This window comes from Porites lutea, chromosome 11, assembly GCF_958299795.1.
Source record: "Porites lutea chromosome 11, jaPorLute2.1, whole genome shotgun sequence".
Classification (NCBI taxonomy): Eukaryota; Metazoa; Cnidaria; class Anthozoa; order Scleractinia; family Poritidae; genus Porites; species Porites lutea.
In genome coordinates this window covers 7812456-7827320 of record NC_133211.1, presented here as the reverse complement: position 1 = coordinate 7827320, position 14865 = coordinate 7812456, and the positions used below count along the sequence as shown (strand labels likewise).

General features: G+C 39.5%; 1 protein-coding gene across 1 annotated transcript in view; it reads left to right on the top strand.

Moving 5' to 3' along the window:
- LOC140951832 (laminin subunit alpha-like) overlaps positions 1-14865 on the top strand; it is an 86688-nt gene that overhangs the window by 10396 nt on the left and 61427 nt on the right. The window contains exons 10-27 of the mRNA XM_073401184.1: positions 583-720; positions 1101-1447; positions 2129-2387; positions 2666-2765; positions 3431-3638; positions 4128-4403; positions 4906-5175; positions 6257-6541; positions 6808-7020; positions 7792-8061; positions 8472-8796; positions 9251-9594; positions 9761-9894; positions 10341-10500; positions 11260-11361; positions 11540-11626; positions 12082-12315; positions 14320-14446. Coding sequence (XP_073257285.1) covers positions 583-720; positions 1101-1447; positions 2129-2387; positions 2666-2765; positions 3431-3638; positions 4128-4403; positions 4906-5175; positions 6257-6541; positions 6808-7020; positions 7792-8061; positions 8472-8796; positions 9251-9594; positions 9761-9894; positions 10341-10500; positions 11260-11361; positions 11540-11626; positions 12082-12315; positions 14320-14446 — 3879 coding nt within the window. The remainder of the gene's footprint in view (positions 1-582; positions 721-1100; positions 1448-2128; positions 2388-2665; positions 2766-3430; positions 3639-4127; positions 4404-4905; positions 5176-6256; positions 6542-6807; positions 7021-7791; positions 8062-8471; positions 8797-9250; positions 9595-9760; positions 9895-10340; positions 10501-11259; positions 11362-11539; positions 11627-12081; positions 12316-14319; positions 14447-14865) is intronic.

Sequence of the window (14865 nt, the reverse complement as noted above, 5' to 3'; positions counted from 1 at the left end):
TTGGGTGTGTTATTCAATCTAAGGGATGCAGGGTTGTCAAAAGTAGTTGGCTGCTGGCGAAAATCCCCGCCTAATTGTTTAGTATCGGCTGGCTACTCTGCTTGGCATTTTTTATGGATCACATTTAAATATAATATCCCTGGACCGGCCACTTACTTTGACAACTCAGCCGTCTACTTCAAAACTTTCCAACAACCCTGGGGATGGATTGCCAAAAGGTGGAGGCCCCTGGATACTCCAGGCACCATACCTCCATTTAGCAATGTGGTTGTTAAGTGCAATATATATGAGGCCTGACAAATTTCATTATGATCAGTTATTATTTGCTTTTTTGGACGCACTGTGTACAGCCGTGAATAGCATTCTTATCATTTAGAACTAACTCACTGACTGGCTCACAATGTGTAAACCCAAAACTTAAAAGATTGTGCACAGCAAGGGAGCTCCTAACATAACCTGCAACACCATTCTTTTCATCTTTGATTTTTGCCAGCTTTCATAAGCAGTCTCCTCTTAGTCTAGTAACTGTGGATGCACAACAACTTCCTCTGATCTTTTTTGTGTGTTACTTTTGTTGTTCAGTTTGTAACTGTGATGCTGAAGGTACAGCTAGAGATATCTGTGATCCAAACACTGGTGAATGCATCTGCATGAAGAATTTCGCAGGTCCACGCTGTGATGTTTGCAATGAAGGATATCATAGATTTCCTAGCTGTGTTGGTAAGTGTAAAGCCAACAACGTTTTAACCCTTTAAACCCAATGAAACGAATCAAATTCACATTAATTTGTGTGCTTAAACATTTTCTATAGAACTAGCTAGTGAGGAGAATTTGCAGTTGAAGAATCAATTAGATTCAGCTTGTGTGATCATGTCCTTAATTATTCACACCAACCTTGTTAAAGCAATTTGATATTACAAGGAAGAATTTGATGCAAATGACACATACCTGTATCGGACTTAAAAGGTTTAAGGTCATCAGTGGTCTGCATAGTTAAACTGTTAAAATCTTGAGATCTTCTTTTTGAATTACCTGAAAAAAAATGTTTAGTTGTTGTATTATGTAATGTTAGGTATCCTGTTCTGGTTTTTAATCATCAGATTGTGGCTGCTCTGAGCAAGGGTCTGTGTCTCGTAATTGTTCCCGGTTTGGTGTATGCCAATGCCGAGTCAACTATGAGGGTGTGAGGTGCGACAGATGTCGAGCAGGCTACTACAGCTATCCCCAATGTGTGAACTGTTCATGTGATCCTTTTGGATCCCAGCATCAGTTCTGTAATCCTAGGACAGGCCAGTGTCTTTGCAAAGGAAGCTTCCGGGGCCAAAACTGTAATCTCTGCCGCAGTGGGTATTATGGCTTTCCTAATTGTCGGGCTTGCGAGTGCAACCCCGCTGGAATTAAACCCCTCCCGGATCGTCCACTGGGTGATTGCTCCTCTTCTAATACGGTGAGTTTATATCACTGCCTCATCTTAATATTCTCTGAAATGGGATATATTCTTTGATCACTTCTTTAATTTTCATTCAGCAACAAAAATTTAAAAAAATATATTTGCAGCTACACTTAAATTTTTGTATCATTGCTCTTTCCTTGAAATCAACTCTCTCTAAGACAAAAGTGTTGGGCACATCTTTAATGCTTAAGGCCCCAATAGCCACATTTATGTTTAAAATTTTTAATTCTCTAGACTGATCTCTATACAACAAAGTAAAAATATTAAAGAATGAGTCAAGAAAATTTCATAGATGACCAACGCATTCTCCCTATGCTGTTCATTTACAATTTTTATTAATTCTCATCACCATTATTTCTATTACAACTTTTATTATAATTTTTGTAGGTACTGATATTGTTAGAAGAAAATTGATGTTAGTCACCCTTGGGATTAATTAATAAGGGCTAGTGTCTGTCTTAGAGATGTCCCCACTTCATTGGGAGCAAAAGAATGATTATGTTAGAGTTAAGGAGGAGTATTGGTGATACCAATGACCTGTCTTCTGGTTAATAAAATCTCATCAAGTGTGGTTGGTCGAGGGATAGAGGGTTACCATTATAATTATGTATTAAAGGGCTACCCTGGTTAATAAAGTTACATGTACTTACTTAGTGATGGTTATATTATCATTAGGGTCAGTGTGACTGCAAGGACAATGTACAGGGTTTGATTTGCTCCGAGTGTAAAGATGGCTACTATGCTCTGCAGAGCAGTAACCCAATGGGATGCAAAAACTGTGATTGCAACTTAGATGGTGTGATAGGTGGGCTAAGAACTTGCGACAAGACCACAGGGCAGTGTCCATGCAAACTGTATGTGACTGGCAGACGATGTACCAGGTGTAAAGTGGGATTTTATGGTCTGGCAGGGAGAAAAGTATTTGGATGCACAGGTATAGAGAATTGTTACCTACTCAATGTTAATTGTGTCATGCAAAGCAAGAGTTAACTTTTTGAGGAGGATGTAATCGCACATGAAATCAGTAGCTCACACAGTGGGAGTATGGTCTTGTTTCTTTTACATAGACTATATGTACCACTTAGCCACACCTCTCTCCACTGCCCAAAACGCACCCTCGCCCCGCCCTTATGTGAATAGACCCTTGAATTTATGTCAGGCCAGGGCACAGATGACTATTACTGACCCTTGTACTACTGATGTTATGCTTAGGGTGTGGCTGTGATGTGGGTGGAGCCTATGATCAGTATTGTGATTCCAATTCGGGACAGTGCTCATGTCGCCCTAATGTTGTTGGAAGGGACTGCAGCAGGTCTGTACTGAGTATCTACATGTTGAATTTCAACTTTGTATGATTTCCTTAAGAAAATGCTTGATATTGACTGTCTCTGTTTAGTTCTTAGTGAGAGCAAATAAATGAAGGCAGTAATCCTTTGTGTGAGTTGTTTCAGTTTCAAAGTACATGTATAAGGCTTACTGCTGTAATCCTATTTACAGAGCTGAGTTTCTTACGTGCTAATTAGTGATTTAGTTTATAATAAGACTATACTGAAAAGCAACAACATACAGTGGAAGCTCTCCTAACCAACACTCTCGTAAGCAGAAAGCTCCTCTTACGGCCACCTTCACAAAATGCTATTTCTCCAAACTCCCATACAAATTCTGTATTTTTACATTCTCGTAAGGGGCCAGCCCTAGTTACGGACACCTTTTTTGTGTCCCAAGGGTGTCCACCTACAAGAGCTAGCTTTGAGTGTAACTTCTGTCACCCTAAGAACAAAGAATTCTGACCATGATCTGTGGGTCAAATGCACAAAATGAATGTTCAGTAAATGACAATGAATAAAAATTTTAACATCTTTGAGGTTATCACCTTTTACAACAACTTTTTGCCTTATACCTTTTTCACATTGTCTCCCTCTTTTTTAGTTACATTTGTTAAGTTTCTTACAGTCAGTTTGTTTGTGTCTATTGTAGCCCAGCCCCTCAGCATTATTATCCAACTTTACTTCAAATCAAATCAGAGATGGAGGATGGAACTACAGTTCCAAGCAAACAAGGTTCAGATGTGTTGTCACCTGACATTATGATGAACAGTGATGGACAGCCTGTCAGATTTGGCTTTGATGAGAGTGTATTCCCTGGTTATTCATGGCGTGGTTATGCTGCCATGTCTGATATCCAGGTACAGTGTATGAAGGGCTCGTTTGACAATTTCTGCTTATAATACTGTTACTGTCACTGTTACTTAAAGGGGCTCTAGTTATTAAAGATTTTAGCTAAAACACAACTGTAGAGATGCAGGGAAAGCCAAAGATCAGTTAGTCACTTAAATGTGTTGTAAATTTGTTTTAGATGATTGATTCCTGTCTTCCTGAAATAATCATTTGTCATATGGTTTATTTTTGATCATGTTTTGCTCATAATGCCTCTTAGATGCTCTACTAGACTGTTCTTCATACACTTCCTTATTAGTTGAGAGAAGTTGACAAAGATCAAAGTATTTTCCCTTGAGTGATCATTTTATTTATTGTCATAACGTTATCTCTTTATAATGTGTGGATCATATTGTCAGGAAAAAAGTTGAACTTAATATAAAGGGTTAGATTGTTTGTCGGCGAGGCTCTGTTCTTGTCGTTTTAAGCATACTGACATCTGTCATGTTACTTAATAGAGGGTGCTGAAGGTAACAGTGGATATTCCCAAGACAGGTCGCTACCACACTCTCTTCCGCTACGTACTGAATGAGAGTTCACCAGTGACAGGTGAGGTTATGTTTACTCCAAAGGGAGGGGTAGGAAGCAAGCAAAGCAGTAAAGTCACATTTCCAGTCACCCCTGCTGGACCAGCACGTCAGACTGTTGGAGAAGCTGACAGCCCAACACAGTTTATGTTGACAAAAGGACAGTGGGATTTGGTGTTGGTGCTGCCTCCTGCGAGTGTTCTTTTGGTGAGCAAAACTTCTGATGTTTATCCACTGATTCTGATTCTGGTCTATATATAAGTTAAAATAATCAAAATATTATGGACATTATTGTCCATTTTTATTAATATTTAATGATTGTAATGCTGCATTCAAAGGTGTATACTTATCACTGGCAATATGTTGGCTTTATTAAAAAGCAGCTTACAACATGTTAAATGTCTCAGTCAATCTCAGGCATACCTTATGAGCTTACGATTTTCATCTTTTCTTGTCCTCAGGGTGGGGCATTTGCCATCACCCCAGATATATTGTCGCAGGATTTGTTTCTTGCTACTCCTGAGTTCAACTTCTTTTCCACTCTTGCTAATAGCCAACTGTGTGTGTCTCTTGCCAATTGAATTGGGATTTTTGAATTAAGCATTGTGTTGTTTGTGAACTATTTTTTTGCATTAGCCCTCAAGAGCACATTAAGGGGTTGTTTATTTGTTTGTCAAGTATTTATATATTATCATAAATTTATTCACAGGATTATGTAGTTACTTTGCCTCGAGAATATTATGAAGCATACCTGCTGGAAGAGAAAGTCACTAAACCTTGTCAAGTGAATGGATATGACAGTTTATGTAACCAGTTCTCCTTCCTGAGCACAAATAAGCCTGGACTGTTCACTACAGAGCTGGAAACTGGCTATATAATCAAGAGACAAACTGGCCGTGAAGACACCCAGTTGTTTAAGAATGAATCTGTTCTTCAGCAGCTTGATTTCAGTGCCATGGCGCTGTTGGATAGCAATCAGGTCAAGTATAACACATTACCATTAAAACTCAGTCAAGATTCCATTATGTGTGGGGTTTTCAAATTTCTCTTTTATACCCTTTGAAGTCACTAAAAAAACTTACACTTTCAAGCATCACTACCTAAGTCTGAAAGTGTGCATACACTTGTTTTAAAGTCATGCAAATCCCCCATGATGCAGACCCCTGTTAGATAGACACCCCCCTAAAATGGACATGTAGAGTTGGTCCCTGCCCCTCATCATTCATTTTCTTTGAATCTCTGTAAGGCAGACACCTCCCTCAGATGGACACCTAGAGTTGGTCCCTGCTGGTCTTCAGTCACTTTCTTTGACTTGTTATAAGCAGTGTATAAGGTGGACACCTCCCTAAAATGGACACCTAGAGTTGTTCCATGCCCCTCATCAGTCATTTTCTTTGACTTGTTATAAGCAGTGTATAAGGTAGACACCTCCCTAAAATGGACACCTAGAGTTGTTCCATGCCCCTCATCAGTCACTTTCTTTGACTTGTTATAAGAAGTGTATACGGTGGACTCCTCCCTAAAATGGACACCTAGAGTTGTTCCATGCCCCTCATTAGTCATTTTCTTTGACTTGTTATAAGCAGTGTATAAGGTGGACACCTCCCTAAAATGGACACCTAGAGTTGTTCCATGCCCCTCATCAGTCATTTTCTTTAACTTGTTATAAGCAGTGTATACGGTGGACTCCTCCCTAAAATGGACACCTAGAGTTGTTCCATGCCCCTCATCAGTCATTTTCTTTGACTTGTTATAAGCAGTGTATAAGGTGGACACCTCCCTAAAATGGACACCTAGAGTTGTTCCATGCCCCTCATCAGTCATTTTCTTTGACTCTCTATAAGGCAGGCACCTCCCTCAGACAGACACTTAGAGTTGATCCCTGCTGTTCTTCAGTGATTTTCTTTGACTCTATAAGTCGCACACCTCTCTAATGTGGAACTTTTCTGTGCTGGCCTCAACAGTTTCTATCCTACAGTTGACTGTGTAGTCAATGAATATTAATTCTCTCTTTAAAACCTGCTTTGTAATACTTATTATGTTTGATTTTGTAACAACAGAATCGTGTGACAGCTGACCTTTCCATTCCCAAGACTGGAAAATATGTCCTTGTCCTCCAGTACTTCCATCCAGCAGAGGACAAGGGACGCATTAGTGTTTACTTGAGATATCGTGGAGGAACTCAAAGTGGGTTTTTTAACCTTCAAAGCTGCAACTTCCGATTTGGCTGCCGTCAAGTAGCAGTGGACCAGGCTGGTGCTGTTAAAGTTTTTGATGTTTCGAAAATACAGAGAATGGTTGTAACATTATTGTCAAGATCTGATTCACCTAGGCCTATTTCTGTGGTATGTATTTTGTGATGTGACTGAACATTAAAGCACTTGCGTTCAGGCTCTGCTGCAATAAGTACATATGCCATTTTTCCAAAGCGCATGAAGCCTATGCAAAGGACGAAACTGATCCCATGCTTGTGACATCTTTCTTTATTTTACAGTAGATGCTCTTTACATTGCTGATCCTAGTAGTTGTATGCAGGGTGCATGCCAAACATGAACCCACTATATGGCCTTTTTTTTCATGTAAAGTGAATCTGTGATTATATCTATCATAGGACTCCATCACAGCCATACCACTGGACATGTGGACACTAGATTTTATTGCGCCAAACATTCTTTGTACCACCAAAGGAGGAGTGTGTATTGCGACCTCATATCCAGTTCCCAAGGGAGCTGTTAAAATTGAAGTTGACGGTGATGATCCTAGTGAACAGCAGCCACCAAACAAACAGGATCCAGCCACAAAACTACAGTATCTGGAAGGACCAGTGAGTACCGAGCTATGCTACTTGAGTTAGCTATAGCTTAACCCTTTCACTTCAAGAAGAGGCTTAAGTCAAATCCGACAAAATTTCGAAATTTCGCTTTCACAAGTTACTTGTTACCAGGGCTGTCGCTAAGATTTCAAGTTGCCAGGTGTATGCAATTAGTAGACGGGAAACTGAACAGCTGGTTACTTTTGGGGGTTCTATTTGAGGTCATGCCCATGGTAGCTGGAGGAAATCCCCAGTCTGCAGCCCTTAGTGGCAGCCCTGTTCACCCATAGATTTTAAGCAAAAACACCATTTTGTAAACCCAGAAAAGCAGCGGCCAAATTGTCCTTAATAATAATTTTTTATTATTCATCATTTGCATTTAAAAACTTGAGTGTATCATCATTCACACATCTGGGAAATGTTGATGTGTGGTTCTGCAAGTTAAGGTTTTGCAAACTAAGTGTTGGTGTTTACCCCAGCTCTAACATTGGTCTCTTATTACAGTGAAAGCATAACATAACATTACATTGCTTATTCGCAAATAGATAATTGCACACAATGTATTACTATTCAACTGGTACAGACTCTTCTATTGCCATATTAACACTGAAGGGATGCACGAAGTGAGAATCTGATGTCAAATTCTCCCTTTCACCATCAAAAGGTGAAGGTTATCTGACATTGTGGGCTTTTTTCTGCCCCCCCCCTTCCCCACCCATTTAGTAAATAATTCTTAGTATCATCTTGATGATTTGAAGTAATGTGGTGGTGTACTGTTTACAGGAAGTGTTTGCTGTGTCAGGAACTGTACCCCGCCCAAGAAAGTATGCAGCAATTGTGCATTACTACCAGCCCAAGCATTCTTCCTTTGATGCCAAAGTGTCTATCACCAGTGACCGTGCATTAGATGGGACTGTCAAGTTCCATTACTGTCCTCATGCATCAGGCTGCAGATCAGTCATCAGGGACATAAATTCAGAAAATATCTTTGACATTGGACGCACATCTGTTGGCTTGGAGTTTAACATTCCTGCAAACGCATCAACATGGATTGTAAGATTTTGTTGATCTTTTCTCTTTTAAGCGAGGAAAGCACTTCTGACAAGGGACTGTTGTTTTGTTTTAGTAAATTAATGCTTTCTTGCTCCTTAATATGGATGCATTCACACCTAAATCACACCAAAAAATGAAAAAGAAGTTCTGGAGTTCAAAAAAAAGAAGGTCTTGTGTTCAGTGTTTTAGGGCTATAATTTACTTGGTTCCTTCTGTAGATATTAAGTCACAGATTATGTAGAGCAAAGAAACAATACATTTACAATCCAAAAATAAAGCCCCCAGAGAACTCTATTGTTTGTTCTTTCTTTTGTGATAAGGTTACCTGCTCGAATAGTTAAAGAAAGTCAGTTAACTTCTTGTGCCCTCACAGTGTACACAATGTGACTTGTGCGTACCTTTTTTTTCAGGATTATGTGCTGCTCATCCCAGAAAATTCATTCACTGAAGAACTGCAACAGGATGCCCCAGTTCCTTTAACTCAAGAATTCCTGGACACCTGCAGTAAAGATAATTACTTCATCAAGTCCTCCGATCCACAGTTTTGCAAAGACTCTGTATTCTCACTCACTACAAGCTTTAACAATGGCAGCTTCCCCTGTGGCTGTCATCCCAGAGGAGCTTATAACAATGACTGTAATAAGTTTGGTGGACAGTGTTTATGTCGGCCTAATGTGATTGGTAGAATTTGCAGCAGATGCAAGACAGGATACTATGGCTTTCCAAACTGCAGAAGTAAGTTTCACTTACCACATTTTATCATCTGCAGCATAATTATGTAAAAGGGATGTAAAAAAACACACACACTACAGTTTCTTTTCGAAATGAGTAGAATAATATGTTTCCCTCGTGTTGTGGTCTACGTCTACCTCTGCTATCATGGGCACGTTACATACATGTCGCGAGTTGGTTGGGTTATAGTAAGCACATTAACAGACCCATAACGTCAGCCCATGGCACCCTTGTTTGCAGACATCCAAGCTTACCAATCATATATGGAGAGGACACATACTGTAGTCCATTACGTGTATTAGACCATCAAAATTGCTTTAAAATTGAAAATTCTGGGTTTAATGGGTTTAGCAAGTTTTTATTCTAAAGATAAGTGTGATTCACTCACAATCCATGTCATGCTAATGACTTGTTTACATCTCTAAGTAGTAATTGTGATTTTTAATATCGATTTCAGAATGCCGCTGTGTCTTCTGTAATGAAGTCACTGGAGCTTGCGACTGCCCTAAGAACACAGTAGGTCCAAACTGTGAGTCTTGTTTGCAGGGAACCTATGGCTACGACCCAATCCTTGGTTGTCAGGATTGTGAGTGTGAACGATTTGGTGTAGCTGATGGCCAATTAACCTGTGATGCAAAGACGGGCCAGTGTAAATGTAAACCATCGCACACTGGTCGACAGTGTAATAAGTGCGCAAAAGGTTATTACAACTACCCTTTGTGTCAAAAATGTGACTTGTGTGATGCAAGGGGAGTTGATGAAAGAATCTGTGATGGTGTTACTGGGCAGTGTTTCTGTAAGGTAAGGCAAAAGTTTAGGAAAATAATTAACAGATGTGATTAATCGTGGTCAAATGTTAACCAAATGTTTGGCAAACATTGGTGCTATATATGCCATTACTTAGAACTCATAAAAAGTTTTGACCCTGTATTCAACTTGAGTAATGTTTATGTATGGTTCATTTCAGCCTGGGGTGGTTGGACAGCGGTGTGATAAATGTGCAGCAGGATATTTCAATCTTGATGCGAACAACCCAAATGGCTGTACAGAGTGCTGGTGTAATGGTCTCTCGGACACTTGCTTTAGTAGTAACAAGTTCTGGTAAGAGAGGAAAATCAACTTCAGCTCTTAATGTTATTCATGGTATAACAGTGATCAAAACAAAGGCCTTCACATACTAAAACTTGCACAGGGACCCAAAGAAAAGTTAAGCATTCAACATTACCCATAACACACCTTGTAAACCCCCTCATACGACAACTGGCAAAAGGATCTAGTTGAAAAGAGGTTTCTTGAACTTTTCAAGTCATTAAATTAACTGGTCAGCACTCAGTGTTTTGAGTTTCCTTCAGGTTAATAATTTCTCTATGGCAGGTCATTGGTTTTAACTTCTGCAGCCTGATTCAGATGTCATTAACCACCTCATTACAAGGTGTATAAGAGCATAGTTATGGCTAGCTGTCAAAGAAACCAGTCTCTCTTCAATATGATATGGAATAAAGTCTACTGATACTCTTTTTTAAAATGTGATTGTGTTATTTCTACAGGTCAAAAGTGGTCAACATGTCTGATTGGACTTTAGAGAACACTCCAGCATCAGTGCAGAAACTTGGAAACACCAATCTGTATGCCTCTATAAGCAGTCAAAGGAATGATAAGGGTAAACCAGTCTACTGGGTGGCACCTAAAGATTACTTGGGCAAGAAGGTTAGCAGATTGACGATGACCTTAACTTCGTTATGTCAGTCTTAAACTGTGATGATCTGGTTTACATCTATTTTTTCACTCTGCGGTTTTAATGCCTGAAATTCATATATTCATCACTTCATCAAGTATATTACGAACCAGTTTGATGACCAGCTCCTCGTTGGCTTGCTAAAGCTCAATTGGTTAGAGCGCTGTAATGGTATTTGCAGAGGTCAGAGTTTGAATCCCAGCGAGCCTTTCTTTTCACAGTTCCATAAGTTGCCTCTTTAACTGCAATTATCTTCTTTTAGCTTTTATTTTAACTTACATTCTTGTTTATTAGTATTACTAAAATTTGCAACTAAACTGATGTTTAATGTTATATTTGCCATGGGTCTAATGAAAAATGTAGGTTTGTCAGCAGCTGAGAAGCCATCTTGACTTCTGCAAAAGATGGTTTCTCTAGTTGAAAACACGCTTATGGCAATAGCTGACCTAGGAGTCACCCTGTCCAACTCTGGAAGGCATACAGTGGGAACCCTTCCAATAAGCTTCTCACTCTCCGTGTGTCAACACCATATTTTCAGTCAGGGTGTTGATTATAGTAGTGATGATGGTGATGTTGATGGTAACAACAGTGCACAAGGTTCATGAGGATAATAGTGGTGATGATTATGACAACAATGTATATGATGTTGTTGTAACTATGATGGAAGTAATAATGTTGTTAATGATGATGGTGATGGTAAAGATGATGAAGTGTCACCTGCCTATTTTCAGATAACTTCGTATGGTGGAAAACTTACGTACACCCTAGGATATGAAATACCTCAAGGAAGCAGCCTTCCTGTACTCACAACTAAACCTGACATCGTGATTGAGGTATCTAGCTATGATCTTGATTAGCTTCTCTTTACTTACATTCTATGGAAGGAACTTGCAGCTCACATAACAATGTGTATGAGAGCCAACACAATTTTGATCAACCAGTTTTAACAGGCTACCTGTAAAAAAATGGAAATGCACTCTTTACTTGATTTTTGGGATTGTGCCATTTTAGGGTAAAAATAAAAAAGTTCTTCAGTACAAGAAACAGCTGGAACTTTCACCAGGAGTAACCTCATCCATTGAAGCACAGTTTCTGGAGGTGAGTTAGCTTAGTGTTAGTCAGTCTAAAGTTTGCTTTAATACCAATGGGCAAGTGAACATTGATGCATACACTAAGCAGTGTACCATGCAAACACTTTTGCTCCATATTTTCCAGGTGGCCACTAAGTTCATGTAGTCAAGTATATTCATGCATAACTGTTAAGTTGTGATGATGATTAAGCAAAGGTACTTAACAAAAAGAGAAGGTAAATTGACTCATGCCGAAAAGAATTATAACTCATAAACTCATTAATTTAAGCCACGTGCTTACCACAGCTTGAGATTAACCTTCCCTAATTCCATTCAGTGAGATAAAGAAAGAGCTCAGTGGCACCACTTTTTATGTTAAGTTTTTTGCCCTTTGTTCAGTTTATCTCTGATCATTACTTTTGGTATTTTATAGAACATACCCTTACTGTCCTTGAGTAATTGAACAATGTTTGTGTCTCATAGAATTTATGGGAAGATGCAAGTGGATCAAATGTTACTCGAGATGATTTTATGTCAGTGCTACTGGATATAAAATCCCTTAAACTGAGGGCAACATACAGCACAGAGGTTGCAGAAGCGACACTTAATGATGTTGTCATGAATGTGGCTGCTGATGAACCTGTAGAGGGAGTGGCAAGGGCCAGGAGTGTTGAAATATGTAACTGCCCAGAAAGAGCCACTGGATCATCTTGTGAGGTTAGTTCTTAAAGTAGAAGTAATTTTCTCTTAGGAGGTGTTAGCCTGAGTAACATTTCTGTACAGTTTTGGAGCAAAGAACAAGGAACAAGAGTCAAAGACTGCGCAAAAAATGGCATAAGTAAAAGAGTGGGAAGAGGGTGGCAAGAAAGGTAAGGTTTTCTTCCTTCCCATCCCCTTCCCTCTCCCCCCTATTTCCTTTTTTGTGCTCTTGTTCCTTCTTGCCAGCCCAAACCGAAAATCTTGTTCCTCAGTCTTTCTTTGCTTCGAAACCAAATGGAAATGCTTGCTATGCAGGCTAAGGAGGTGTAGGCAGCATCTCTCTCTTTATCTCTGTTTACTCGCCTTACTAAGCCCCTTGAGGGATTTTTTCCCAGTGTTTCTGGCACGGGGACCTATCAGAGGGTGGATGATTTAGAAGACTGGGAAGCTTACTAGGAGAGGGACTTATTTGGTGGGGGAGCTGAAATCAAGGGTAACTTGGCAGTGTTCCAGCCAGAAAATTCTGCTTGAGGGCCAAAGTGGCCCCTACAACCCATTTTTGGGGGCCAGACATTTCAAGAAAGGGCCAATGTACCAATATCTCCCAAAAGTAGGTTGAGTTTGATCGTCCGGGATGAACGTAGTCCTGAATAGGACTGTTGTTGTTGACAGTGACTGACGTTTCGACAACCTGTGCAGTATTCATCTTCAGAGTCAAAGAGAGTTGTATCACGTCAGTTGATGGTATTATACTCTGGTTATTGATCTGATTGGTCAATTATGTCGCGCTGTTATTGGTCGTCTGTCAGTTAAGCCATGATGTTATTGGCTATGAAGAGTCGTAATCAGTAATTGGTACGTTTCGATCGGTCTATTGTCACAGTTAAACAGTCGTCTATCGTTTGTCAAATTGTCAGTTCTCCAGTCGTTCTCTCGTAGTTAGTTTTTCTTGATCTCGTCAATAAGTCTCTAATTCCAAAAGAGAAGAAACATTTGGAAAGTTAAGGAAATGAAAATGGCAGTTTATTTGAAGGTGACATGGAGTATCCCTTTTTATACACAATAGAGGAAATCTTCGGTAATAAAGGAAACAGTACGATCAGAATGTATGCAATAAAAATAGTAAGTAATTTTTTTCAACTCATTTTCCACTTGACCGTCAAGATCTGCTTCCCTGCGCTTATTTTGAACTGCTTCGCCTCCATCCACTTTTTCGTTACTTACTGAGAAAAAACTTTTGATAGACCTTGAAGATGCGTTGTCAGGTTTATCCTGTTTCAAAACGCCATAATGGATACCCATGAGCTTCTGCGATATTACAGAAGCCAAGTCGAGGCTCAGTGGTCTGCAGACCACTCATGGTAAATCAGGTAAACTCAAGAAGATTCATCGACTGATTCTCACATTGTGTACAAAGGTACGGAGTCGTTGTTCTTTAGATTAAAAATTCTGTTTAATTGGAAAATTATTGTAGTTGAAGTAACAGAGACCATTTTTAGCCCATCCAATTAAAAAAGGAAAGGGCCATAATGGCCCTTGAACGCTTTTGGTGGGGGCCATCTCTAGATCTTTTGCGGGATTCACGCAATGGGACACTCTGGCTGGAACACTGACTTGGGAAACTTAGTAGAGGCTTGTTAACAGGGATCCTTTTTGGAGGGGGCATCTTAGGAGGAAGAAGGACATTTTATGAGGAGGGGGAGGAAACTAGAGGTTGGAGTCTAAGTAATAAATTTTCCTGTCATATTGGAAATTATAAGTTCATTTTTGTTGTTTACTCATAAGCTGCCATTCATAGCGCCTTTTCATGCTGTACGAAGTGCTAAGAATGACTGCATAGTTGAGACTATTTTTTTACTGCCAAGGAAAATCCTACTATTAAAAAAAAACAAACAAAAATGGGAACAGAACAGTTGATAAGAATTAAGGACTTGAAGACACTTGTGTACACTTGTCATTCAATAGAGAGGGTTGTCAAAAGTTACTGAATGAATAATTTTGATGCCTGCTTTCTGTTTTCAGCTATGTGGAAAGGGTTATACCAGAGGTGCTGACAATAGTTCATGTATTCCTTGTAACTGCTTTGGTCATTCCTCTGAATGCCATGATGAAACAGGAGAGTGCATTTCTTGCCAACATAACACGACTGGTAAGGCTTTTGGTATATGAAAGGGTAGGTATTTTACTAATTGAAGCATTTGAAAGGGTAAGGAAATCTGTCATTTTGGTCAGTAGAAAGGCTCAAAACGGCAGACAGATTCAATTTATGGCTGAGAAAAAGTCGAGAAAACGTCCTGGTTTTGTGACTTTTCCTTTTTTAAAGACAGTGTATTTACAGCAGTTAAAAGAGATGCAAAGTTCTAAACTACAGTCTCAGTCAGAATTGTTGGGACATTACTGTCTTTTTACCCTCCCAATGTTGGTGTTCAAGATTTGGTGAGTTAACTGTGATATGCAGCATTGGGAAGACGAGGAGACAGACCAGAATTAAAAAAAACAGCGTTAGGTGGATTTCTGTCCCAACTATTGGTGTCTGCAAGCTTAGGCCCTGGGCATACAAAATGTGAG